Below are 25810 nucleotides of genomic sequence, written 5' to 3' on the forward strand. Positions count from 1 at the left end.
CTCTTAAAAACACCATATAAAGGTCGAAACTGAAGAAATATATGATATACATATATATATATATGATCGGATTCTACATGTCATTGGCAGACATTAAGTGCTCTTAAAAGCTCGAAAAATGGTAGGATATCACGGGAAATAAGCATTGAAAATATTATCTTCAGCATAAAGCGATGGAAAATTATCAAAATATTGCTTTTTTTGGAGTCACAGAAGTTCGTAGTAAGATTTTGACTCCACTGGAGACCACAGGAGGGATTTTATTTTCACTGGAGGGGTTAGAAAAAACGTTTTTAACAATTTAAAACTTTACATTTCACTGGAGGGATTCAGATATCTTTCCAGGGGGGTTATAATTCCACTGGAGGGATTCAGATATCCTTCCTGGGGGTTTAAAATTCCACTGTAGGGATTCAGATATCTTTACAGGGGGTTTATCATTCAGCTGGAGGGATTCAGATATTTTTCCTAGGGAATTCCACTGGAGGGATTCAGAAATCTTTCCAGGGTGTTTATAAATCCACTGGAGGGATTAAGATATCCTTCCTATGGGTTTATAATTCCACCGTAGGGATTCAGTTATACTTCCTGGGGGTTTATAATTCCACTGGAGGGATTCAGATATCTTTCTAGGGGGTTTATAATTCCACTGGAGGGATTCAGATATCTTTCCAGAGGGTTTATAATTCCACTGGAGGGATTCAGATATCCTTCATAGGGGTTTATAATTCCACTGGAGGGATTCAGATATCTTTCCTAGGGGTTCATAATTCCACTGGAGGGATTCAGTTATCTTTCCTAGGGAATTCCACTGGAGGGATTCAAAATTCTTTCCTGGGTTTTTTTAATTCCACTGGAGGGATTCAGATATCCTTCCTAGGGGTTTATAATTCCACTGGAGGAATTCAGATATCTTTCCAGGGGGTTTATCATTCCACTGGAGGGATTCAGATATCTTTCCAAGGGGGTTATAATTCCACTGGAGGGATTCAACTATCTTTCCTAGGGGTTCATAATTCCACTGGAGGGACTCAAAATTCTTTACTGGGGGTTTATTATTCCACTGGAGGGATTCAGATATCCTTCCTAGGGGTTTATAATTCCACTGGAGGGATTCAGATATTTTTCCAGGGGGTTTATAAATCCACTGGAGGGATTCAGATATCTTTCCAGGGGGTTAGTAAATCCACTAGAGGGATTCAGATATCCTTCCTAGGGGTTTATAATTCCACTGGAGGGATTCAGATATCCTTCCTTTGGGTTTATAATTCCACTGGAGGGATTTACATATCCTTCCTGGGGGTTTTTAATTCCACTGGAGGGATTCAGATATCATTCCTATGGGTTTATAATTCCACTGGAGGGATTCACATATCCTTCCTATGGGTTTATAATTCCAATGGAGGGATTCACATATCCTTCCAAGGGGTTTATAATTCCACTGGAGGGATTCAGATGTGTTTCCTGGGGGGTTATAATTCCATCGGAGGGATTCAGATATTCTTAATGGGGGTAATAATTCCATCGAAGGGATTCAGTTATCCTACCTAGGGGTTTATAATTCCACTCGAGGGATTCAGATATCTTTCTAGGGGGCTTATAATTCCACAAGAGGGATTCAGATATCTTTCCAGAGGGTTTATAATTATAAACCCCTAGGAAACTACGAACTTCTTAGAGTCCTTTTTTTGGTACGTTTTGCCAATTATTGAGTGAAATATACAAGCTGAACAATTCTACAAGAGTGCAACATATACCAGCCTTACAGTGCAATATCCGACCTTGTGTTATAATTCTTCAGTTAATACCTTTAAATGGTGTTTTTATAATCATTTGACAAAAATACAGGAATTATTTTATGAGCATTTATTGGTATAAGAAACAGAGGCAAAACCATGATACTCAATTATCTTTTAATGCTTTACACCAAATAATTCGTTCTTTTCATGAATCTGTTACCCAAGGTACCTTGGAGAACAATGACAGGTTAGATTTTTTGTACAAATAAGGTTAGCTGTGGTGTATCCAGGCTAGGGTTAACTGATCAGTGGTGTATCTAATGTAGAGTTAGCTGATCATTAGTGTACCCAGACTAGGGTTAACTGATCAGCGGTGTATCAAGGCTAGTGTTCACTGATCAGTGGTGTATCCAAGGTAGAGTTAGCTGATCATTAGTGTATCTAGGCTAGGGTTAACTGATCAGTGGTGTATCCAGGCTAGGGTTAACTGATCAGTGGTGTATCTTGGCAAGGGTTAACTGATCAGTGGTGTATCCAGGCTAGGGTTAACTGATCAGTGGTGTATCCAGGCTAGGGTTAACTGATCAGTGGTGTATCCAGCCTAGGGTAAACTGATCAGTGGTGAATCCAAGCTAGGGTTAACTGATCAGTGCTGTATCCAGCCCAGGATTAACTGATCAGTGGTGTATCCAAGGGATGAGTTAACTGATCAGTGGTGTATCAAGTTTAGGGTTAACTAATCAGTGGTGTATCCAGGCTAGGGTTAGCTGATCAGTGGTGTATCCTGGCTAGGGTTAGCTGATCATTGGTGTATCCAGGCTAGGGTTATCTGATCAGTGGTGTATCCAGGCTAGGGTTAACTGATCAGTGGTGTATCCAGGCAAGGGTTAACTGATCAGTGGTGTATCCAGGCTAGGGTTAACTGATCAGTGGTGTATCCAGGCTAGGGATAACTGATCAGTGTTGTATCCCAGCTAGGGTTAACTGATCAGTGGTGTATCCAAGGGATGAGTTAACTGATCAGTGGTGTATCCAGGCTAGAGTTAACTGATCAGTGGTGTATCCAAGGGTTGAGATAATTGATCAGTAGAGTATCCAGGCTAGGGTTAACTGATCAGTGGTGTATCCAGGCTAAGGTTTGATCCGTGTTGTATCCCAGCTAGGGTTAACTAATCAGCGTTGTATCCGGGCTAGTGTTCACTGATCTGTGGTGTATCCAAGGTAGAGTTCGCTGATCATTAGTGTACCCAGACTAGGGTTAACTGACCAATGTTGTATCCAGGCTAGGGTTAACTGATCAGTGTTGTATCAAGGCTAGGGTAAAGTATAGCAAAGTATCCAGGTTAGGGTAAAGTATAGCTGTGTATCCAGGCTAGGGTAAAGTATAGCTGTGTATCCAGGCTAGGGTAAAGTATATCTGTGTATCCAGGTTAGGGTAGTATATCTGTGAATCCAGGTTAGGGTAAATTATAGCTGTGTATCCAGGCTAGGGTAAATTATATCTGTGAATCCAGGTTAGGGTAAATTATAGCTGTGTATCCAGGCTAGGGTAAAGTATATCTGTGAATCCAGATTAGGGTAAATTATAGCTGTGTATCCAGGCTAGGGTAAAGTATAGCTGTGTATCCAGGCTAGGGTAAAGTATATCTGTGTATCCAAGCTACGGTAAAGTATAGCTGTGTATCCAGGTTAGGGTAAAGTATATCTGTGTATCCAGGTTAGGGTAAAGTATATCTGTGTATCCAGGCTAGGGTAAAGTATATCTGTGTATCCAGGCTAGGGTAAAGTATAGCTGTGCATCCAGGCTGGGCTAAAGTATAGCTGTGTATCCAGGTTAGGCTAAATTATAGCTGTGTATCCAGGCTAGGGTAAAGTATAGCTGTGTATCCAGGCTAGGGTAAAGTATAGCTGTGTATTCAGGCTAGGGTAAAGTATAGCTGTTTATCCAGGCTAGAGTAAAGTATAGCTGTGTTTCCAGGCTAGGGTAAAGTATAGCTGTGTATCCAGGCTAGGGTAAAGTATAGCTGTCCCCATGTATTCCTTTAATCAGTGGCGTATTCACGTCATCTAACTGTATGCAGTATAGCTCCAGTTTTCTCTCGGAACCTATAAAAATAAAGATTTTACAAAATTGGCTCAAATAATCGGCTCTAATCTCGAAACCAAAATTTTTGTATAATTATTTCTTTTTCAAAGGGAATTATTTAAAATCCAATAATTCAAAAATTTGATAAGAAGTTCTATTTATATTTAAAAAAAGGTAAAAAAGTCCAAAACTATCTTTTTAATTTAATATTTTCACGGCTTTGATATTTGAAGATGTTAAAGTTTAAAAGGGTGAAATATGCCAGTTCAGCAAACTGTAAACTAGGGATGAGCACTGTCTTTCTGTTAATTCATAAGAATATCTTTTTTTTGATTCTCCACTGTTCATTCATCATTCGATCAGCTATTCAGACTGTTCACGATTTGTAAAATCTTTTTGAAAAAGAGTTTTGAAAAATTATATTGGTGAAGTTAATAAGAGAAAAATGTTTGCATAATGTAATAAAAGCAACAATATAACGAATAAAATTTTCCCGTATAAAAACAAAATTGTGAAGCCTCTAACTTAACAAAAAAAAACTCTGGAATAGGAAGACGAATTTTAGATTCAAGATTAGATTTTTAATAGTCCAATAAGCATGAGACACAGCAATTGTGCAGAGTAAACAGATCCATTTCACTTAGCAAGTGCTTAATAAGGCACTACTAAAACTATTTCCATTGGAAAAACAAATACTCTTAATTATTGCTTAATGTTGTCTTCCTATTCCACAGTTTTCTGGTTCTCACGGTAGAGAAAAGACCTTGACTAGATAGGACAAAATAAGTAAAGTTTGAAATATAACAAGTTATCCACTGTCCTATTTGTCTAACTTAATATATGTTAATGTTAAAATTTTAAAAAATTGTTATTCAGACTAAAGAAAAGAATAAAAATCAAACAAAATTTGTTTGAATCAAAAGAACTTTATTCATAATTGTAAGTCAGTAAAATACAGGGTATCCCAAAAACTATAGAAATTATGTGACGGCATTGAAATTGTCTCCGAATTAATCTTTGGTTAAATTTTGTAATTTTTGAACGTTTATGATTAAACTTTTATTGGTTTACCTTCTTCTTTCATATCAGCTGATTCCTCAGATTCAAAATCCTCCAAAACTCTGTCATACTCAAAAGCTAAAATAATAAATTTTTATTACAAAACTTATTTGTGAATAAAATCAAGAATTATTTAGATCTCTAAATATGACTTGCAAATGATTTGAATTTTTCCAAACGAAAAAAATGCGGAAAATTTTTAATTTGAATAAAGAGAGACAAATACAAATATAATGCCAACACAGGATTATTATAATTTAGCATTTTTTAAAGACAAGAATTTTAGATTTTTTAATTTCAAAATGTCAAGCATATTTGTTAAATGATAAAATTAAATTATCAACAAAACCACAACAAAATTCCGTACACCATTTTTTCATATAAAATAAGAATGAAAGTCATTAAATTACAAAAAACAATTTATTTTTTGATAAAGCTAATAAAAACTTATAATAAATTATTATAAAAAACAACAGAAATCTTTAAAATCTGTAAATATTTACCAAAAAAACATGAAAAGAAAAAACATAAACCTTGCTAATGAAAATAATATGATATTTGTGCGCCACTCACGTTTCTTAATGGCAAAAAGATATTCGAAAAGTGCTTAAAATCATGTTCTATTTTTATCCTTATTTAGGCCCCTCCCCCCCAGCCTATTTTATGTAAATAGTACCTTGTGTTGTTGACGCAATATACCAGGCAATAAAGTATGAGCAGACCAAGATGAGCAGAAGGGAACTGAAGAAATAATCAAAATATTGCATTGGTTGAAACTTAATTCATTAAACTACATATACCAACTATAATACAGGCGATTATATATATTTTATTGGTTGAAATTAGGATACTTAATTCATTAAACTACATATACCAACTATAATACAGGCAATTATATATATTTTATTGGTTGAAATTAGAATACTTAATTCATTAAACTACATATACCAACTATAATACAGGCGATTATATATCCATGGATTATATAAATACAATGAAGACAAATTTTTTTATTAAAGTTTTGATTTTTCGAATTATAAGTTTACAAGTAATCAAAAAGTAGGTTTTTTAATTGGCAGCTTCTCTTGACTTCTACAGCTTGATATGGATCAAAATTGATGTAGAAAGTTGTCTTCATTGTATTGATAAAATCGCCTACCACAGAATATTGGTGTACGAAGTTACAAAAAAGTCTCCGATTAAAAAAATAACCAAAACGAACATTTTTAGGAATTGAGTCTTTGCAACAACCTCAAATTTTATAATTCCTATATCTTTGCAATCTAATGGTTTACACCTTTTACATTAAAAACTGATCTAATTTTATCTAACAGTTTGAAATATCCAAGGTCTACGACATCAGATTTGCAAAGATCACAAACTTGAGTTTGTTGCAAAAACTAAATTTATTCAAATGGATCGAAAGTTTGGTACATGTTAACTATAATTTTTTACTAGAAAACCCATAGAGTAATAAAACGAAGAGGTAAAGCTAAGCTCAGTTGTACACAATCAACCACCCTATTAAATAATTATTAGAGCGGTCGGTTGTATTCAACCGACCATTAATTAATAAATAGGGAGGTCGGTTTTGTACATCTGAGCCAAACTTCACCTCTTCGTTTTATTGCTCTATGCGAAATCCTAACTACATCACTTCTTTTACTTTTATGATTTGAGTGAATGAATTTTTAATTAGAAAATCTTCCAATAATAATGAGATTAGTATAATGAGTTTCATTTCACACGGAATATAATAGAATAGTTGACAAAGCAAAATTCCAGGAAGAAATCTTTTCAGAAAATTCAAAGATTATCAAAATAATTTTAAGGGGCACTTTTATATTTCTTTTATACAACTTCTCTAAATAGAATTTTTTAATTAACTTGAATCAGGTTGACTAGGAATATATATGTTAGAATATTATCAAGCAAAATTAAACAAATATTTTTGGAAGTTATTTTAAAGCAGCGTCTATACATTATACCTTAAGTGTACTTGAGCCATCAAAGATATTAAAACACACTAGAGAAGACGACATTAACTTACTTAGTGATATGATTCCAGTTGGGTTTTTCGGTCTTTTTTTGCTTTATTTCCTTTCAGGGTCAAAATGTGGCATTATGTAAAAATCAAATGTTTTTTAAAATTTTTATTCTAAATATTTGCATTTCTTTACGTTTTTCAAATTTTAGCCTTGGGAGAAGATATCTGAAAAAACGGCACAAAAACGATGCGTTTTGTAACGATCGTTTTTGGATCGTTTCTGGATCGTTTTTGGATCGTTTTTCCAGTTTTGATTTTTAGAATAAAGATATTGCAAAATTTAATAAAAGAAAACTTTAACAAAAAAAGTTTTATTGAACTATTTTCAAAAAATTATCCAAACCGATTAACAACAATAACCATACCACTCCGGTTCAGTTGAAGACCAGATTTTAAGAATACTAAGAGGTGGCTAAGTACAAAACTTTAAATAAATTTTCCGGATATTCCAAACCAAACCTGAACCTGATACACTACCAAACCAAACCTGAACCTGATACACTACCAAAAACTGCGTCATGTGAGTAGAGATTAGCATAGTTTTGTGAACAAAAGATATTTTTCGTGGACCATGGTGTTATTCAAGGAAAAATTAATGATGAAAAATGAAAAAACCATTTTTTAAACACAAACGAAAAATAAATTTTTAGTACAAAATCTTAAACAACATTTCAAAATACAATGTAAGAACAAAAACAACAATTATTCCATATTTTCTGGTTACTTTATCATCTAGTGAATTCTAATACTTTGTAATAATCCTTCTAAGAAACCCTAATAAATGCAGCAACCATAGTTTCAGTAGAAGTAAATATTTCCATTTACTGATAGCGCCGATTAAAGGATTCATAACACTGATTGGATAATGTGATAGATAGAAAGATAGATGTTACCGCCATACTATTACTATTGGTTCAGAATAGACACCAAACACATGACTGAACCCTGATTGGATCAGGCGCTAATGCATAATGGAGTGTGTAGGAAGAAAATATTTAAGGAATCTTATGCATGTTGTTATGAAGCAAAAAGTTTCAGCAGAAGCTTGAAAGTCAACTTGTGAAATTCATTTGATTATCTAAAATCATAGTTTAAAGAGACTGAAAGCGTAATTTCATGTGACTCTCCATGCAAAGATGTCAATTCCCGATTTACAACGATACCTGGATTAAGTATGAATTAGATATCAATGTTTATAATATTAAAAACTGACTATTTTCAATTGTGGTTTCTTTCTACACACGTTACTTGAGTATTTCTACTGGAGGAAAACATAAAGGAACTATCAGAATTATTCACTTTTAAATAAAAGACCATATCTTCCACATTATTTATCATATAAAGGCATCGCCATCATTGCAGCCGAAGTTTTGCTTACAGTCCCTTTAAGTCAAAGTTATCTGTCTATTCCATATTTTATGGATCTGACTGAATATCTGTTTCATTACCTTAACGTGCCGAATACAATGAAGGCGAGAATAATGGTTGAAGATTCATCATCTCGTGTCTAAAAATCAGATAATTTAGTTGTCGTTTAGCTAGCTCCAGATAGAGCTAGGAATCGTTTAGCTAGCTCCAGATAGAGCTGGGAATCGTTTAGCTAGCTCCAGATAGAGCTGGGAATCGTTTAGCTATCTCCATGTAGAGCTGGGAATCGTTTAGCTAGCTCCAGGTAGAGCTGGGAATCGTTTAGCTAGCTCCAGATAGAGCTGGGAATCGTTTAGCTATCTCCATGTAGAGCTGGGAATCGTTTAGCTAGCTCCAGGTAGAGCTGGGAATCGTTTAGCTAGCTCCGGAAAGAGCTGGGAATCGTTTAGCTAGCTCCAGATAGAGCTGGGAATCGTTCCTGGGGAACGATAGTTCTTTCACGGGAACAAACAGAACGGAACGAACTATAAAAAAATTAGGAACACGCCCGGCTCAATGGCTGGGCTTCGTTCATTTATGGGAACGAACGATGGGAACGAAACGAAACGAAATGGAGCGGAACGGAAAGAACGATTTTAAAAAGTAGGAAAAGCCTCCACCTAGCTTCAGAGTTGTACCTTAAACAATGGAAAACTACTAAAATCGTCTTTTTTCCACGCGGCATTAGTTTGTTAACACAATTTTTGTACATTGAGAACCAAAAAATGTAGTTGGAGTTGTTCCAAATTAAATAGAATTACTACAGTAGCTTAAAAATCATTGATTAAGCCAAATCTTTTATAGACATTGCCCAATCGCTGCAGTGCTTAATTCTCATTTGACTATTTAGAAATTAGATTCCTAAAAGTCTTGAACCTAAAAGTCGACATTTTATTCCACAGCTTTTTTTGGTTATTACTGTATTATCCCAGATAGAACATTCAACACCAAAAACTACCAGTCTCGGAATTTACATAATGTGGTCTACTGACGGAATTATCCAGAATTCAACAAAATTGTTTGAATGTTAAAATCATTTTCTTGAATATGAAAATATCTTAAAATTCATCAATGATAAATATTACAAATACAAATGTATGTATATTGATTTTTATTGATTTAAAAATCTTTTAATTTTTTTTTTTTCATTTATAGATACACTAACTTTATTTGTTTAAAAATATAACCGTATAAAAAAATAATGATCTCTTAAAAGTTTAGAGGTTTATGTTTTTTTTGGAGAAAATTCACAAATTTTGAAACTTAATATATTACCCACGTTGTTAATTTTAACATAAAATACATAAAAAACATAAAAAAAAAGTTTAAGTTAGTCAATTTAAAGTTAACTTTCATAAAAATATCTAAAACTGAGAAAATCAGCAAAAATAAGCAAAATTGGCTTTGGATATGCTTTGAATATTTTTTTTAAATCATCGAGATATTTTTCTTTATGTTTCAAAAGACATTTTTAAGCTTAAGTCTTCAGTGTTAAGGTAAATTGTAATTGTAAAAAAAAAGATTTTAATTTTATTCTTGTACACAAAAAATTTGGGCCCGATCAGTTCAGCCGTTTTGACGTTTATTGGATACAAAAAAACAGACACCCAAACAGACAAGCCAAATTTATATATACTTTGCTCCTGGTGTTTGTTAGTATCCAATAAGCGTCAAAACGGCTGAACCGATTGGGTCCAAATTTGCATGGTACCTCACATGACCCCAGGGAAGTCTTATGGATGATCAAAATTTCAAAAATTAGCCTCCAACAAAATTTCATCTTCATTAAATTGTAAAAATCTGCGAACTTTAGTTTTAAATCCGCGATTTTTTTTGTTTTTGTTCTAAAATGTATACAAAGAGATAATGTTCACAATTGAAATAGAAGATGGGCGCTCGCGTCCTGTATGACTAGCTAAATTTAATTAAATAAGTTGTTATAGAAATTTCCAATTTTTTAGATATCCGGAAACCAATTAAACTTTATAACAAAGTGATGTAATATCCTACAATTTAATATTGATTACTTTATAGTTTATAGTATACTATTATAATACTAGTTTTTTTGGGAGAAGCTTTTAGCCCCCTTTTTATTGACAATTTCGTTCATTCGTATTTTTTCGTTGGTTGAAAAAAACTATGCCCATCTCTATTAACCTTCAATGGGTCTTGTGATTTGCCACAAACAAATTGGGTCCAGTCAGTTTAGCCATTTTCTGTTTAGACGTTAGGATAAAAACAAACAAACAGACAAGTTAAATTTAAAATAGATATTATAATACTAGTTTTTTGGGAGAAGTTTTTACCCCCCCCCCTTTTTATTGACAATTTCGTTCGTTCGTATTTTTTCGTTTGTTGAAAAAGCGATGCACATCTTTATGAACCTTCTATGGGTCTTGTGATTTCCCACAAACAAATTGGGTCCAGTCAGTTTAGCCATTTTCTGTTTAAACGTTTGGATAAAAACAAACAAACAGACACATTAAATTTAAAATAGATGAAATTTGCCATGTTAGTGATAAAGTACACAGCGTTAATTTGATAATAATATAATGATTTTGACTGACATTTTTAGTTCATGTTTTGTCTCCACCTTTAGCGACGTTTGATACTATAATTTATAATTTTTTTTACATTTATGTAATTAAGAATTTTTTCTCTATTACCGTTTTTGTTTGAAATGAAGTTTAATAATAATGTTCTAACCCATTGGGGAGCAGATGTTTTTTTTCTTTCTTGGATAGAACAAAATAAAATTCTAAACGAAATATAACTTTTCATAAAATAAACAGAGAAAAGAAATTCAAACAAAATAAGTAAAGTCATGGATCAATTCAACTTCTTGGACTTTTGAATTCTGAATTGTAGTTGGAAACTTTAGATGGACCGAATAGAAAAGAACAAGTTTAGTTTAATTCTTTGATTCAAAAGTTCCGACGGATAGGTTGGATGAGGTGGATAGATGGTTTAGATGGATTGGATGGATACAATAGATAGGACGGATAGGTTGGATTGGATGGATAGATGGTTTAGATAGGTTGGATGAGGTGGATAGATGGTTTAGATAGGATTGGATGGATACAATAGTTTAGATGGATAGGATGATTGATGGGATGTTCTGACTCCATCCATCTAGAAACGGGCTTGTTGGCTTAAAGCCATTTCGACCATTTTGGAAAAGAAACAAACAGGTAATTTTAATTTTTTTCTCTCCCAGGTCAATTTTTTAATAATTTTCCTAAAATGTATATTATTTGCAGGTTTGGCGTTCTTCTAACATGGACTGATAAAGCTTCTAATAAAATTTATAAAATGAAACTAAAATGAAGAAACATGGGTCTCAGCTGTGCACAGATAAATCTAATGTTTTCACAGAAATATAAAAAAGAACAATTTCAGAATTTAAAGTAAAAAAAAGAAGAATTTATATCCAAGAAAAACGTTGGATCCCTTAATTGAGTATTGTGTGAAACATATATAATCAGGGTTGGCCTAAAAAAGCCTTCCCCCCCCCAAAAAAAAAAACTAAATTTTTTTTTTTTTTGGGGGGGGGGTTTATTTGGTAATTTTAGAATTTTTCTATTTTTAAGCCTAATCTTAACTTTTTTAATGTTACAATTAACAAGAAATGAGGTCTACTATCATTGATATTGATTATCAGGTATAGTTTGTATTACTAAAACTGACACATCATATGTATTCGATTATTGTGTGGTGGCTAAAACCTATGACCTTTAATAAGAATATTGTTTGAATAATATTCCGAAAAAACTATATTGAATGAATTTAACTATTCATCCTTGTCACTCAGCTGAGTCACCTCCTCTTTTCCAGGCCATGAAATAGTGGTATTGAGGATGTTTCTTCTGCATATACAGTTGCTAGTTTATTAGCTTTCCACCACCAACACGGTTTCTGGTTTAAGGTCAGACAAAGAAACAATTGTAGAAATCGACCATTTACAATTTTTTTTATCTCAATAAGATTCACAGTACTATACAACAGAATTTTCAATTTTGTTGTGATAGGATAAGGAAATACAATTCTTTGATTATTCTCAAGTAAGTATAAAGTGAGCACATTAATTTAGTATTTAACAGTGGTCTTCCTTCTTGAGCACATAATTATTACCAACCAGTCTGAGTAGCCCCCCTTTCTCAGAAATATGTATCCAAGTGAGAAAATAAACCAGACTATCTCTAAGATTCCTAGAACTAAAATATTAAACAATTGCAGTATACCCCTCATGAAGAAGGGAGGAACAATAACTATGTTAAAAGATAATTTTTATATGATTATAACGTACCCATTTTCACATTTGTTCATGACACAATTGTTTTCAAAGTAATTTAATATTGTAATAATCATATGTAAAGGAAAATCTAATGGAATTCTGTTTTTGTTACATGTTTAAACTCTTTTTGACAAGAGGCACCCAATATATGGTAACTTGTATCACTGTAAACTTTGGTTCATTTCAAGTATCGGNTGGGTTTAAAAACCCAGTTTTTTCTAACTCTGTATATAATACACACACCCTGTAAACTATGAAGTGCTTCATTTCAAGTACCTATCCGACTTTTCAGCAGATAAAGCAAGATGTACAGTACACAATCAGACTTTAAAAGGCAAAGCGGGCCTGTACACCAAATAAACCAGCACCAAGATAGATTCTAATGTACAACATAATATTTTAAAAGCCAAAACGAAAATAAACATGATTCACCAAAACACGAATCTATGTTATGTTCAAACAAATCTATGTCTAAATCTGGAAAGCTGAAGACAGTTTGATCTTTAATAAAATCTACGTGGTTCATGTAGTCCTCCTTTTTGCCGGTGTTCCGTCAAAATGTTCTTTTTATTAGTAGTCAGTCGAATATCCGTCGTATTGAATTGGACCTTGGCAAATAATATTTTTAGGAAAAAATGATTCATATAGTGAATAATGAACATGAAACAATAATATTCTGCATTATTTTTTTTATTGTACTGAAAAAAGCATGATTAAAGGAATTCTTGAAAACCATGACACTTTTTTCTCTGTAGTTAATTAAAATTTGTTTTCAAAATATGTATTGGAAAGGTTATTATTAAGGGTGAAATTATTTTATCGAAAATGTCAAATTAGAATAACCATTCATTGATAATTTTTTAATCAAAACTTATTTAGAAATTCAGGAATAAGAAAAATAAGAAAAAATCAGGGAGGTCTAAGTTTTTATAGGATAATTTCGATTTATTTTTTTAATTAACTTGATTATTTTTATCCCATGGATTGATTTTAATCCGCAAGGAAATTTTATTTAGTGGTGAGAACTTTAAATGAAAAACCTAAGGACTTGTGACGTAATTTTATTGGACCGCCGATCTAAATAAGTAGCAACTGGGTGTCCCACGAAACATTACAGTTGGTGAATAGTTTAAAATGTCTTCTTCCATAGTTTGATAAGATGTTTGATACTAAAGATACTAATAACATTTTTTATATGACAGTTATACTATAGTAAAATTGATTTCACAGTAAAATATATATGAGTTAAACTTTTTTTTAAAGAAATAAACTGCAAAAAGTCTTAAATATCTAATACAGTATGTGGAAGAAGATATTTAAAACTATTCACCAACTGTCATGTTTCGTAAGACACCCTGTATGTACATACCAGATTAAACACTTTTATTGTACATTAACTCTGTCTGAGCAAAGCATACAGAAATCTGTTTATATTTCTGAATAATTATAACTCTTAATATTCCGGGTTGTCTGAAAAAGTAACTCCCGGATGTATGCAGCAGAGAAAAGGAAGTAAATTTACAGAATTAGTATCCTTGCTAGAAAAAAACTCATAGGTCGTCTACTACAGATTTGGTGGACGACATAAAAGTTTTATATTTTTAACATTAAAAACTTAATCAAATCCCAAACTTGTATTTTCTCAATAGTAAAGTAATAAAACAATAAAACTGAGACTGCGAAAGAAAAGATTGGATTCAGTCAAAATAAAATCAATGTAACTCTAAACAGAATTCACTTATATTTTAAACTATGAATGTTTTTTCTCAACATTTTTTGCGTTTCCTTGCGCAAAATATGGTCAAGGCAACTAGACTGTGTGCGTACATTTTAATACATTAGGAGTCTCAAAAAACGCAATTTGTGAAATTATTTTTTGAACTTGGCTAAAAAACCTTAGAAAACAAAGGAGAGCCCAAACCATTCGGACACTTATTAATTTTGAAGGATCTTGCTGTTGTTCTAATTGGCAAAACGAAATATCAAGCGACCATTTTGACTGTACAAAGATGGCAATGTCCGATTCACAAAGAGCTTTGTCTGAATAAGTATTTGTTAGATATCAATGTATATAATTAAAACATTTTCAGTTGTGGTTTCTCTTCAAAAGGTATAATGACGCATTTCTACTGCAGGAAAATATATTCAAGAATAATCAGAATTAAACACTTTTAAACCTTTAAAAATGACAATATCTTTCACAGTATTGATCAGATAAAGGTTTCAGGGTTGCAAAGATGGAAGGTCACTCCAGATTACGCTTACAGTTCCTTTAAGGTTCTTAAAATGAATCTTGACATGTATGTAAAAATGTCAAGATTTAGATTTTCATCTTTTATACTTCGTCTAGATATTTGTCAGTAAAGAATTTAATTAAATAGATATTGCTTGAGTTTATTCAGAAAAGAATGAGAAAAATAACAAGAATATATTCAACAATTTACATTTTTACAAGTTCAGCAAATTCCAACCTTAGCTTGAGCTAGAAACTAGGAACTCTTGTAAAAGACAAATCATGGGATTATCCAAGCCTTAAGGTAGTGGTTGTATTTGCAATAGGAATATATTTTCAGGAGGATCAGGGCGCTTCGCGCCTGTCTTCTTTTTTAACTTTTAATTGTTGCTCAACCTTTCAACATTTTCTCTTCGATAAAGCAATGATACAAATGTTTGCGGATTTACAATTTTTTTCGTGGATTTTCAAAGTTTTACGAAAATAAAAAAACTTTGGGAAACAAACATACTTCAAGCATGCAAAGTATATATTTATATATATAGAATATTAGTTTTGGTAATTTCCTACAATGTATTAGTATTGGTACATTCCTACAATGTATTGGTATTGGTCCTTTCCTACAATGTATTGGTATTGGTACTTTCCTACAATGTATTGGTATTGGTACTTTCCTACAATGTATTGGTATTGGTACTTTCCTACAATGTATTGGTATTGGTATTGGTACTTTCCTACAATGTTAGAAAAAAATCCTTTTCGTTTTGTTGACATATAACTGTGATCATAAGATTGATAGTAAAAACTTTGTTAATTACAGTTCAAAAATGTACAAAAATCTTTAGAGTTCTTACAATAAAGAATAAGTGAGAATGAGATCACGAGATAGAATCAGAGGATACCATGTTTAGACACTTTAAAGTCGATCTAGTCTGGATCTAGTCTGGATCTAGTCTGGATTTATTCTGGATCTAGTCTGAATCTAGTCTGGATCTAGTCTGGATCTAGTCTGGATCTAGTTCTGGATCTAGTCTGAATCTAGTCTGGATCTAGTCTGGATCTAGTCTGGATCTAGTCTGGATCTAGTCTGGATCTAGTCTGGATCTAGTCTGGATCTAGTCTGGATCTAGTCTGGATCTAGTCTGGATCTAGTCTGGATCTAGTCTGGATCTAGTCTGGATCTAGTCTGGAACTAGTCTGGATCTAGTCTGGATCTAGTTTGGATCTAGTCTGGATCTAGTTTGGATCTAGTCTGGATCTGGTCTGGATCTATTCTGGATCTAGTCTGGATCTAGTCTGGATCTAGTCCGGATCTAGTCTGGATCTCATGTGATAAAGAATCTCGCTGAAAGCAGTTTGACATACCTAACACTGATACAATTTAAAGAATACTTTGATTTTATTCAAAAATTGAATTTTATGAAATTTTGATGCAAAAGTTTAAAAACAGATTTTTTAAAAGAGATTAAGGTTTTATATTAGGTCACAGTAAAATTTTATTATGAAATATTTTCAGGACTTCAAATACAAATAAAGAAAAAATATTCACTATTTTTACCATTTGAAATTTTCCTTAATTTTCGTTTTATTATATAAAAGTAATCTATATAATAAAACAAGACATTCGTATATATGTTCCCTCTGACCGGCCAAACGGCTGGACCGAATGGGTTGAAATTTTTCGAGGGAACCTTTGGATACCCTAGGGGTAACATAGGCTAAAAAAAATTTTAAATTTGCATTTTTCGAAAATCTATTTTTTTCAATCGAAATTTTTTTACAAACTTTTTTTCAAATTCCACGGGCAACGGCAGGCCCTTCAGCTATTTATTTATAAATGTAAAGATTAATGAAGGAATGAAAAAACATGCATGGAAATTTGATTAAATATTATTGCGTATTTTTAGTATTCTGTAGTATTCTGTATGCTACTGATATTCTTAATTAGTTCTTATTTAGATAATGAACACTGTACAGTGTACAGGGTGTTTAAGAAAATTACAACTTGAAATAGTAAGTCACATGGATCCAGACTGCTAGGAAATGTTGCACCAATTTTCATGACTGGGTTGACTTTAAAGTATCACAACGCCTTGGCTATTGTTTTTATCCTCACTAACTCCATCACTTTTTGCAGCCCTAGACATGTACAAAATAAAACTGTAAACTATAAAGCATTTGTTTAAGCTTTATCAAAGGTTACACCATAAAGTTACACCATGAGGTTACACCATAAGGTTACAATAATTTAGGGATATGCAAATCTGAGGTTGTTACAAAGACTCAATTTCTTTCTAAAACTTTGCCTACGATTAAGTTCCATCACGAAAAACAACTATTTACAGAAATATAAAAATACAATGTTAATTGGAACACCCTGTGTACAAACATATATTCAAACATACCTAATACATATCTTTATAATGAGAATATTGTGAATAGTCAACATATTGGGATGATTAGATATTTCTTTTAGGTTTCCCCAACTTCTTATGAAATTACTTCATATATAAATTTGGCTTGTCTGTCTGTTAGGTGTCTGTTTGTTTGTATCCAATAAACGTCAAAACGGCTGAACTGATCGGGCCCAAACATTTTGTAGGACATCACGTGACCACAGGGAAGGTTCATGAATGATAAAAATTTTAAATAAATGTGTTTTAAAGGTTTCTAATTTTGTAACAAAAAATTTAAATTCTTGAAAATCCGCGAATTTTTTTTTTTAAATCCGCAAAATTTTTTTCTTCTTTGTTTTAAAATGTAAACAAAAAGAACATGTTCACAATTTAAATAGAAAATGGGCGCGAATCGCCCTAAAAGCCTAGTTTATTTATAAAAGAAAATATAATATAATATGTACAATTTCTACACGCAAAGAAGAAATAGAATTAGTAATAAAGGGTTAGCTATTACAATACAAAAAAGAAATAACTAATTCTGAGAAGCTCATTTTAGTTTTCATGTTTGTATTTTAAACATGATTCCTTTCCTTGTCGAAATGTATAATAATGAATAATTCTATTGAGAGACTAGAGAGTATAGGGTTGGGATTTGTTTACAGAAACGAAATAAAGTAAAAAAAAGATAAAGGATTAAAAATCTTTTCTGAATAAAAAATATAGAAACTTTTGTCCCCAATTATAATGCTAGGATGTATTAAAACAAAACAAATTTTTTTTTTTTATTCGTTTAAATCTTCCATTGAATATTAAAATCAACGTTTCGTATTGAAAAGGTGACACGAGAAAAAGGGATGGGGCAGATAGCAGCTTCCCTATCCTAGACTCATCAAAATTCCCCTAGAATTCTACATAATTCCCACTCTAAAATATGCTCAAGAGATAATGCGTATTTGATTTGTTTAAGTACGTCTTTTAGATATTATAGGTTGTTATATTAATAGGCTCTCAGGGCGATTCACGCTCATCTTCTATTTTAATTGTATACATTTTATTCTCTTTGTGTACAACATAAAAAAATAACAAACAAAAAACCTCGCAGATCATATGAAATATCTTTTTGTGGTTTTGAAAATCAAATTTTGATGGAGGTAAATTTTTAAAGTTTTGATCATACATAAAACTTTCTTAGGGTCATGTAAGGTCCAACACAAAATGTGGGCCCAATCGGTTCAGCCGTTTTGACGTTTTTTGGATACAAACAAACAAACAAACAAACAAACACCAAGACACCCAGACAAGCAAGGTATATATGTACTCTGTATAAGCATAGTAAATGCATGTTTAGTTTTGCTGAAAAATAAATTAATAGAAGAAAGAGAGAGGAAATAAACATGTGATGTTTATTTGTTTACTTTCAGCTAGAAAAATAATAAAGAATAGTTGATCTTCTGCTCTTTAATTAAAATAAAAATGAATAATCATTGTATTTAATCAAAACAAATACAGAATTTTTTTCGACAACATTTGTTATTCCGTGACATTAAAGGGAGTGTTCGCGAAAAATGAAAGGGGGTATAGGCTTAATGCGATAAAAAAGCGCTTTTGATCACAGCTAATCTTACTTCTATCTGTTGCGTCTATAAGGAGAAAATTGTTAAAGACGTCTCATACCGAATATCTTAGCGACCATACAAATTGAGAAAATTGCAACATACTACTTAAAAAATCAAATTAATTTCAAACAAATCATTTAGATATTACGACCTTTAGTCATCGATTATTTTTCACCACATTTGTATATAGTTGTTAACACAAATTCGAAATATAAGGAAGACGATTTTACCGACTCAATTGCAATCAACTATTTTCAAGATGTGTGTATACACACGATCCATTTCCGCCATGAAGCACACACATGTAACCCTCAATCCTTCGTTCCCCGCCTCACTCTCTACACACCCCAGCCCTCAGTCAGGTTAGGAGAGTTGGGCTGGTAACAGCTCCGACACAGGGAGCCTCTTGACTCCTTCATGCTGATGATGCAGATACTGAGCTAACAGCAGGCGTGCTTATACCTCTGATCTCCCTATTAACTTCTTGAGAAGCTTACTTAGGAAACTTGTGCCCGGCTCCGACCGAAGTTTCCGCTATCTCGAGTTGCATTGCCTTAGTTCCACTGATAAACCCTGTTGTCCCAGTTCCTGTTGATCTGCTCCACCAACGTGAAGCTCTACAACACTCCCATGAAGTGCCATCAAATATCCATCATTAATTCCTTTGTTAATTTCTAAATCAACCAATTTTAACTCCGCCTTATATGCAAATATTTCAAAACTTTCGTTTTTTAAATAAATGTTAGAAATATCCATTTGGATCTCTTTATTTCATTATAGTGACTTTTAAAGTCAACAATAGTTTATATTTTATAATATTTTATTTTTTTATAAAACGTTTTCAACGGATTTCGAAAATTGTGAGTGGTGTGCGGCATTCTTAGATAGTTGCGCAAGCAACAAGAGAAATAAACAAATTAATTATAAAATATAAACTATATACAAATGTGGCAAAAGATAATCGATGACTATAGGTCGCAATATCTGAATGATTTGTTTGAAATTAAATTGATTTTTTTACGGTCTAAGTCGTAGTTGCAATTTTCTGAATTTGTATGGCCACTAAGTTATTCGGTATGAGACGTCTTTAACAATTTTCTCCTTACAGACGCAACAGATAGAAATAAAATTAGCAGCGATCAAAAGCGCTTTTTTATCGCACTAAGCCTATACCCCCTTTCATTTTTCGGGAACACTCCCTTTACTTTTTAGTATTAACTTTTTTAAGATTTAGACAAAAAGGAACTGCTGTGAATTGGGCAGAAATAGAGAAAAACAAAATATAACTAAAAATTCAGACCTGTTCAAAGTTTGTTTTAAAACTTCAGTTTCTAAATAAATAAAATATGTTTCTCGTTATGTTTTTTAAATTACATAAATAAAATTTCGAGATCCCAAATAAGAATTAAATAAAAACCTTTTGGTCATTCCAGTTGACAAAATAAAGTTATTTCTAAATTTTTTGTATTCGATCATCTATCGGAGTAGATCGCGAGCTAGCAGATAAATCCATAATGCTATGCAGTTTTCAAGAGAACTAGGTAAACTTTAATCCCTGCAACGCATTTTCAGCACGGGCAGCCGTAGTACACATTTGAATTTCCGAGCCGGGTCAACCTTTCTGGTCCCAGTTTGTACTGTACCTAGCTCTATGGACAGGAATAGCCGGTGCAACAAGGTTGACGCGGTCAGACTTTATGCTTCATAAAGATTGAATTTACTTTTACTAGAGGGGCAGAGGTACGTGTCAGCAAATTGTTTAGAGCTGGGAACTTTAGAATGGTGGATATCAGGATTAATGCTTAATCCTCTGTTTTTGCTAACCTCGAGACTAACATAATCTCGAGATTATGTTAGTTTTGAGATTAAATATTTTGATCAACAAATTGGATTCTAAGGATGCCAGATTGGTTCATTTTCTGGACTGAAAGGGCCCTCACTTAATTTCTCACCCATTTATTTATTAATGCATTAGTTAAAATTGGTTACAAAAGAATCTAAACCTGTTTTTTAATATTTCTCTTCAACGATTAATTAAAAAAATGGCCAACAACAAAATCTTTATTTGTTAGAAATTGTGGATTTCTCTCATGGGATAGAATTAATTTTCAAGGCTGTTATTGGCCAATACAATTTACGAACTATATTCGTTCACTCTCATTGGAGAAATTAATGTACGGAATACGGATATCCACAGAGAGAAAAAAAAGAGTGGATTAAGGACTAAAATTAAAAGTTTCCACAGTGGATATTCGGATTAAGTAGTTGGGATTAAAGGTTATCCATTCTAAAGTTCCCAGCTCTGAAGAATGAAATCTTTTATGTTTTCGATTAGAACTCGTTTAATGAAAGAGTTATTGAAAAGAACAAAAAGTTGAATTGAAAATTTTTAATTTCTAATAAGTAACCAAATTAATTCTTTTTTTCTCATATAAAACCGTACTAGGATAATGAAGGAAATGAGTTTTTGTTACAAACTCAAATTGTCTAATCCCTAATCTAATCCCTAATCAAAGGTTTACATCTGATGATGTAAACCTTTGATATTTTAAACTAAGATTATTTTGACTAACAGATTATTATGATTTTCCCTTTTTAAGAAAATAAGGACAAATATTCTAAATAGTTGCGCATGGTTTAAAGTTTTGACGGGCACTGATATTAGTTGATATGAACCACTCCCACTGCAATTGGAAACTAGAGATAGAAGGAGATGATCACGGTACGACTTTGTGACCTAGTGCCTCATCTCGTTTACAAATCAGACTCTTGAAAATTTTGAAATTTTTTTGCATATTTGAAATGGCATGTTCAAGGGCGGCTTTTCAAAAATCTTTATTTGATCATTTTTTGGACCTTACTTTATAACCGTATTTTGCAAAAAAATCAACTTTTGCAAATTTGCAATTTTTTGAAGATTCTAAAAGTAGAGCATAAGAGCTTTTCAACGATGCATCATTTGTCATATTTGAACATCAAACATGGGAATATATGATCTGCGCATACAGAATTACGGGTCCTTAATTTAATGAAATTAGGAAATTCTATATAAATAGCTGGCTATTTAATAAAGAAAACAATGCGTACAACGACGCAAAAACAATGGAAAAAGTCTACATTGGTGTGCAAATTTTAAATCAGATAAGTTATGGGAATCATTAGTCCGTGCAATAATATTTTTAAATTGCGGAATTGAATAAAAAAGTTTAAAATATGTTGACAGTACGGTAACCCTAACAGTCGGTCCCATGGCCACCATACGCTAAATCTATTGTCAAATTTCAGCCAATTAGAGCTAGCTTGACATTCAAATTTACATGTACGGGTCGGAAGGCTCTACTTTGCTGAAACAGTATGGATATCAACGAGGTTATAGTGTTATAGAATGATGATGTACGCTAATCCTTTACTAATTTTATAGGCCACAAACTATACCGAGAGCGTACTGCATATTTGTTTATTATAAGTTGATTCGGGCCTAACCTAAAGATTATCAATATCAGTAAACAGTTGTAAGTGTACAGTACAACTAACTGAGCACACAGGTAGAGAACTATCATCCCCCCTGATGGATATATATAGATAGATATAAGTTAATTCTACGTGTGCGGAATATTTTTTTGTTATTATTTTACATTAACAAATAATGACAAATCATTTCAAGGAAGAGTGTGACAATTAGCGTTGAATCCTAATCATTAAATATTTCACCTGAAGATCTGGGAGAAGGTTTCCATTACTGTGCCGAATTCTAAAGGTTACTTTTATACCACCAATTACTCTTGTTTGTCCCTGGAATAACAAGTTTTTAGAGAATATAATTATTATTTAAAGTCTTCTCTTAAATCATTTGTTGCAGTGTCTGTGTATCTGATCAGTTTAAAAACAAATCTGTATAGAAGACGTATATCAGGGTGTCCGTATACCTGTACTGTGTCTGAATTTAATCAATTTAAGCCGCCTCTCAAATCCCTCAAAACCGGTTTCAATTGAAAAATTTAATACAAATTTAAGTGAAACCACCAAAATTAAATTTAAGCCGCGGCTCAAATTCTTTAAATTCGGCCTCTGGTGTTTTACGAAAATTTATGGATTTTGTAAATTTTTTAATGGATTTTCAAGATCTAAATTGAATAATTTGAAACTTTTCTTAACACTGCAGTATTATGTGATAGTCTTCACATAGTTCCTGACCAGTTGGTAGTTTCAGGTTTGCTATAGGTGGCGCGAGACATTTCATAGAAACGCATTTCAAAGATAGGAAATTTGATAGATAGGACATTTCATAGACATTTCATTGGACAATATTCACCTATGAAATTCTCTGCTTGCATAGAAAGAAATATAGATAGAAAGATAGATAGATAGATAGAAAGAAAGATAGATAGAAAGAAAGATAGATAGATAGAAAGAAAGAAGGAAAGATAGATAGATCGATAGATAGATAGATAGATAAATAGATAGATAGAAAGATATATAGATAGAAAGAAAGGTAAATAGATAGATAGAAAGAAAGATATATAGATAGAAAGAAAGATAGATAGAAAGAAAGATAAATAGATAGATAGATAGATAGATAGATAGATAGATAGATAGATAGATTACCTGAAGCATGAGGAGATTCCTTCCCACCCTGCTGTCCACATTTTCTGCCACACTATAGAAAATATATCTTGTTTTACAGACCTGAGCCCGCGATTTAAATTCTACGGCTCGAGTCTTAGTTCCTTAGAATCAACTTATGAATCAGCCGACGCCAGCTTGTGCTCTTAGGTTAAATTGAAAAAAATGACCTTGGTTGGTTTTAGTAGAGATTTAGTCTCAATTTAAAGGGAAAATTTGTTCCAAAACTAACACTAAGTGATAAAGAAATGGGCCAAGTCTGCAAAGTTATCTTTTCCACGCGTAAATACCTTTAAATCCAAGCCAAGTTGAACAAAGCTACACCATACATTTATAAAAAAAAGCCTATATTTTGAAAAAATGTTTACTTTTAACTAATAATAAGGTGCGAGAATTAGTTTTTCAGCTCATGTCGCGTTTTTGTAACTGGTTTTGAGACAACTACTCGAATTCATATCAATTTCAATGTTCAAGCAATAACCCATTTTTATAAAATATAAGATAAAATAGAAAAAAAAACTTACTGTTCTTTCATGATTAAAAAATCATTATAGCATTGCTAAATTAAAATATTAATATTAGTTTGTTTCTTACAATATAATAACTAGTTATGCGGGAAATTGGTTGTTTAAAATGCGGGAAATTAAAACAACTTTATTCTCTTATTTTACAAATAAAATGGGAAACTAAGATTTTAGAAACAATTTAGCAGATAATTTAGTCTTTATAAGATAATTTTTACTTTCAGTGATATATTTTGTAAGTTATGAAAGTGATTTTTGTTTTGAATTGTGGATTATACTCAACAACGGGAAACTGGGTTTTGTCTCGAAAACGCGACAGTGATTCAAATTCAGGATATGTTCGGAAATGGAAAACCTGACATTGTCTTGAAAACGGTCAAGGGTGTAATATAAAAAGAACTCCTTTTATAATTTTGATTTCAGAAAATAAATAAAATGTTGGTTATTTTTATTATCTACTTTTACTCTCGATATGAGCCAGGATCCTAAAAACCCAGTCTTTCAATTTGTGCCCTTTTCTAACACTCAGTGTTAGAAAAGGGCCAAGTGTTAGTTTTAGAACTAATGTCCCTGAATTTTGACTCGTTTGAGGCATATTCTAATCAAATCCCTGGAATCCACAAATTCCAACCATGAAAATCCACCAAATACACTATTAAACCGGTTTAATAGACCCAACTCTGTGGAAAAATATGATATGATGCAACTTTAATCCGAAAACTCGAGTCCTAAATTAGTCTCAATGAAAGTATGACCTGAGTCCAAAATTTTTGAAATTGCGGAATCTGGTTTTGGAAACCCGTTTTTAAAGTAGGCTGTTTGTTATCGGAGTCAAACTTTATAGAAATCCAACGTATAGAAATCGCTAGGATAGCAACAAAGCGTTTTTCCCGAGAGAACATTTATTTTTGAGAAATAAAAAAATCAGTGTAAAGTAGATACAATTTTCATAAAATTCTTTTATTTAAATGGTAACACGGAATTTTATGAAATTATATTAGCATAACTGGAGAACATTTTTTTATATTTTTGAGTGTTTTTTTCTGTAAAAATAAAACTGTAGACAGCATTTTAATGAAATATTTTTTTTAATAGTAACACGCAATCTTATGTATAACCATATAATCATTCATTTATGTTGTCAGTACTCAGTACATAATAAAATCTGGAGGGACCTTAAACAAATGTACAAATGAACATATTAATCTAGTTGGTTGTATAGTGTCTAGAGCATGTTAAAAAATAGAAATAATGATAATGATAATGATAAGCTACAATGTTTCACAAAAACGTTTAGTTTCTCAAAAATATAAAAATATTCTCCCGGAAAACACACCTTGTTGCTATACCTAGCGGTTTCTATACGTTGGATTTCTATAAGGTTTGACTCCTGTTTTATACATCTAAAAACATCACAACGTATCTCTGCAGTTATACTGTATGCACCATTCACTCCCTATTAACCCTATCCAAGGGGGGATTCCTTACACCTTGCCTCCCCCCTCCATACACCTGCAAAAACTTTGCACAAGAATGCTTAGACTACTAAACTTTTTCCAACTCCATACTACAAAAATAAAATTTACCGAAAAATTTAAAATGGATGAATTAAAACAGGTTTTCCTTAGCAAAATAGTTTTATTTTTATTTTCACATTTTTCAGAAGTCCTTTTTGGAAAATATATAGGCCGCAGAAAGTGAAATGTATAAAACTCTCCGAAATCAAAACGTTTATGGCAAATTCTTGGAAAGGGTAGGTGTAATGGTAGAAGTAAGATTAGCT

At 32.2% G+C, this 25810-nt stretch overlaps 2 protein-coding genes across 2 annotated transcripts in view; both read right to left on the minus strand.

Moving 5' to 3' along the window:
* Positions 1-2648: 2648 nt before the first annotated feature.
* LOC111710958 (uncharacterized) lies at positions 2649-23582 on the minus strand. Its single transcript, XM_023485166.1, has 6 exons — positions 23486-23582; positions 22592-22672; positions 8380-8438; positions 5561-5625; positions 4897-4962; positions 2649-3845 (listed from the first exon to the last, which is right to left on the minus strand). Exons 1-6 carry the CDS (start codon positions 23492-23494, stop codon positions 3748-3750), a joined length of 378 nt encoding a protein of 125 aa, XP_023340934.1. The 5' UTR covers positions 23495-23582; the 3' UTR covers positions 2649-3747.
* A 1840-nt stretch (positions 23583-25422) lies between these two features.
* Positions 25423-25810, minus strand: part of LOC111710957 (uncharacterized) — a 9094-nt gene continuing 8706 nt past the window's right edge. Inside the window, exon 7 of the mRNA XM_023485165.1 lies at positions 25423-25430. Coding sequence (XP_023340933.1) covers positions 25423-25430 — 8 coding nt within the window. The remainder of the gene's footprint in view (positions 25431-25810) is intronic.

This window comes from Eurytemora carolleeae, unplaced genomic scaffold (assembly GCF_000591075.1).
Source record: "Eurytemora carolleeae unplaced genomic scaffold, Eaff_2.0 scaffold691, whole genome shotgun sequence".
NCBI classification, from domain to species: domain Eukaryota; kingdom Metazoa; phylum Arthropoda; class Copepoda; order Calanoida; family Temoridae; genus Eurytemora; species Eurytemora carolleeae.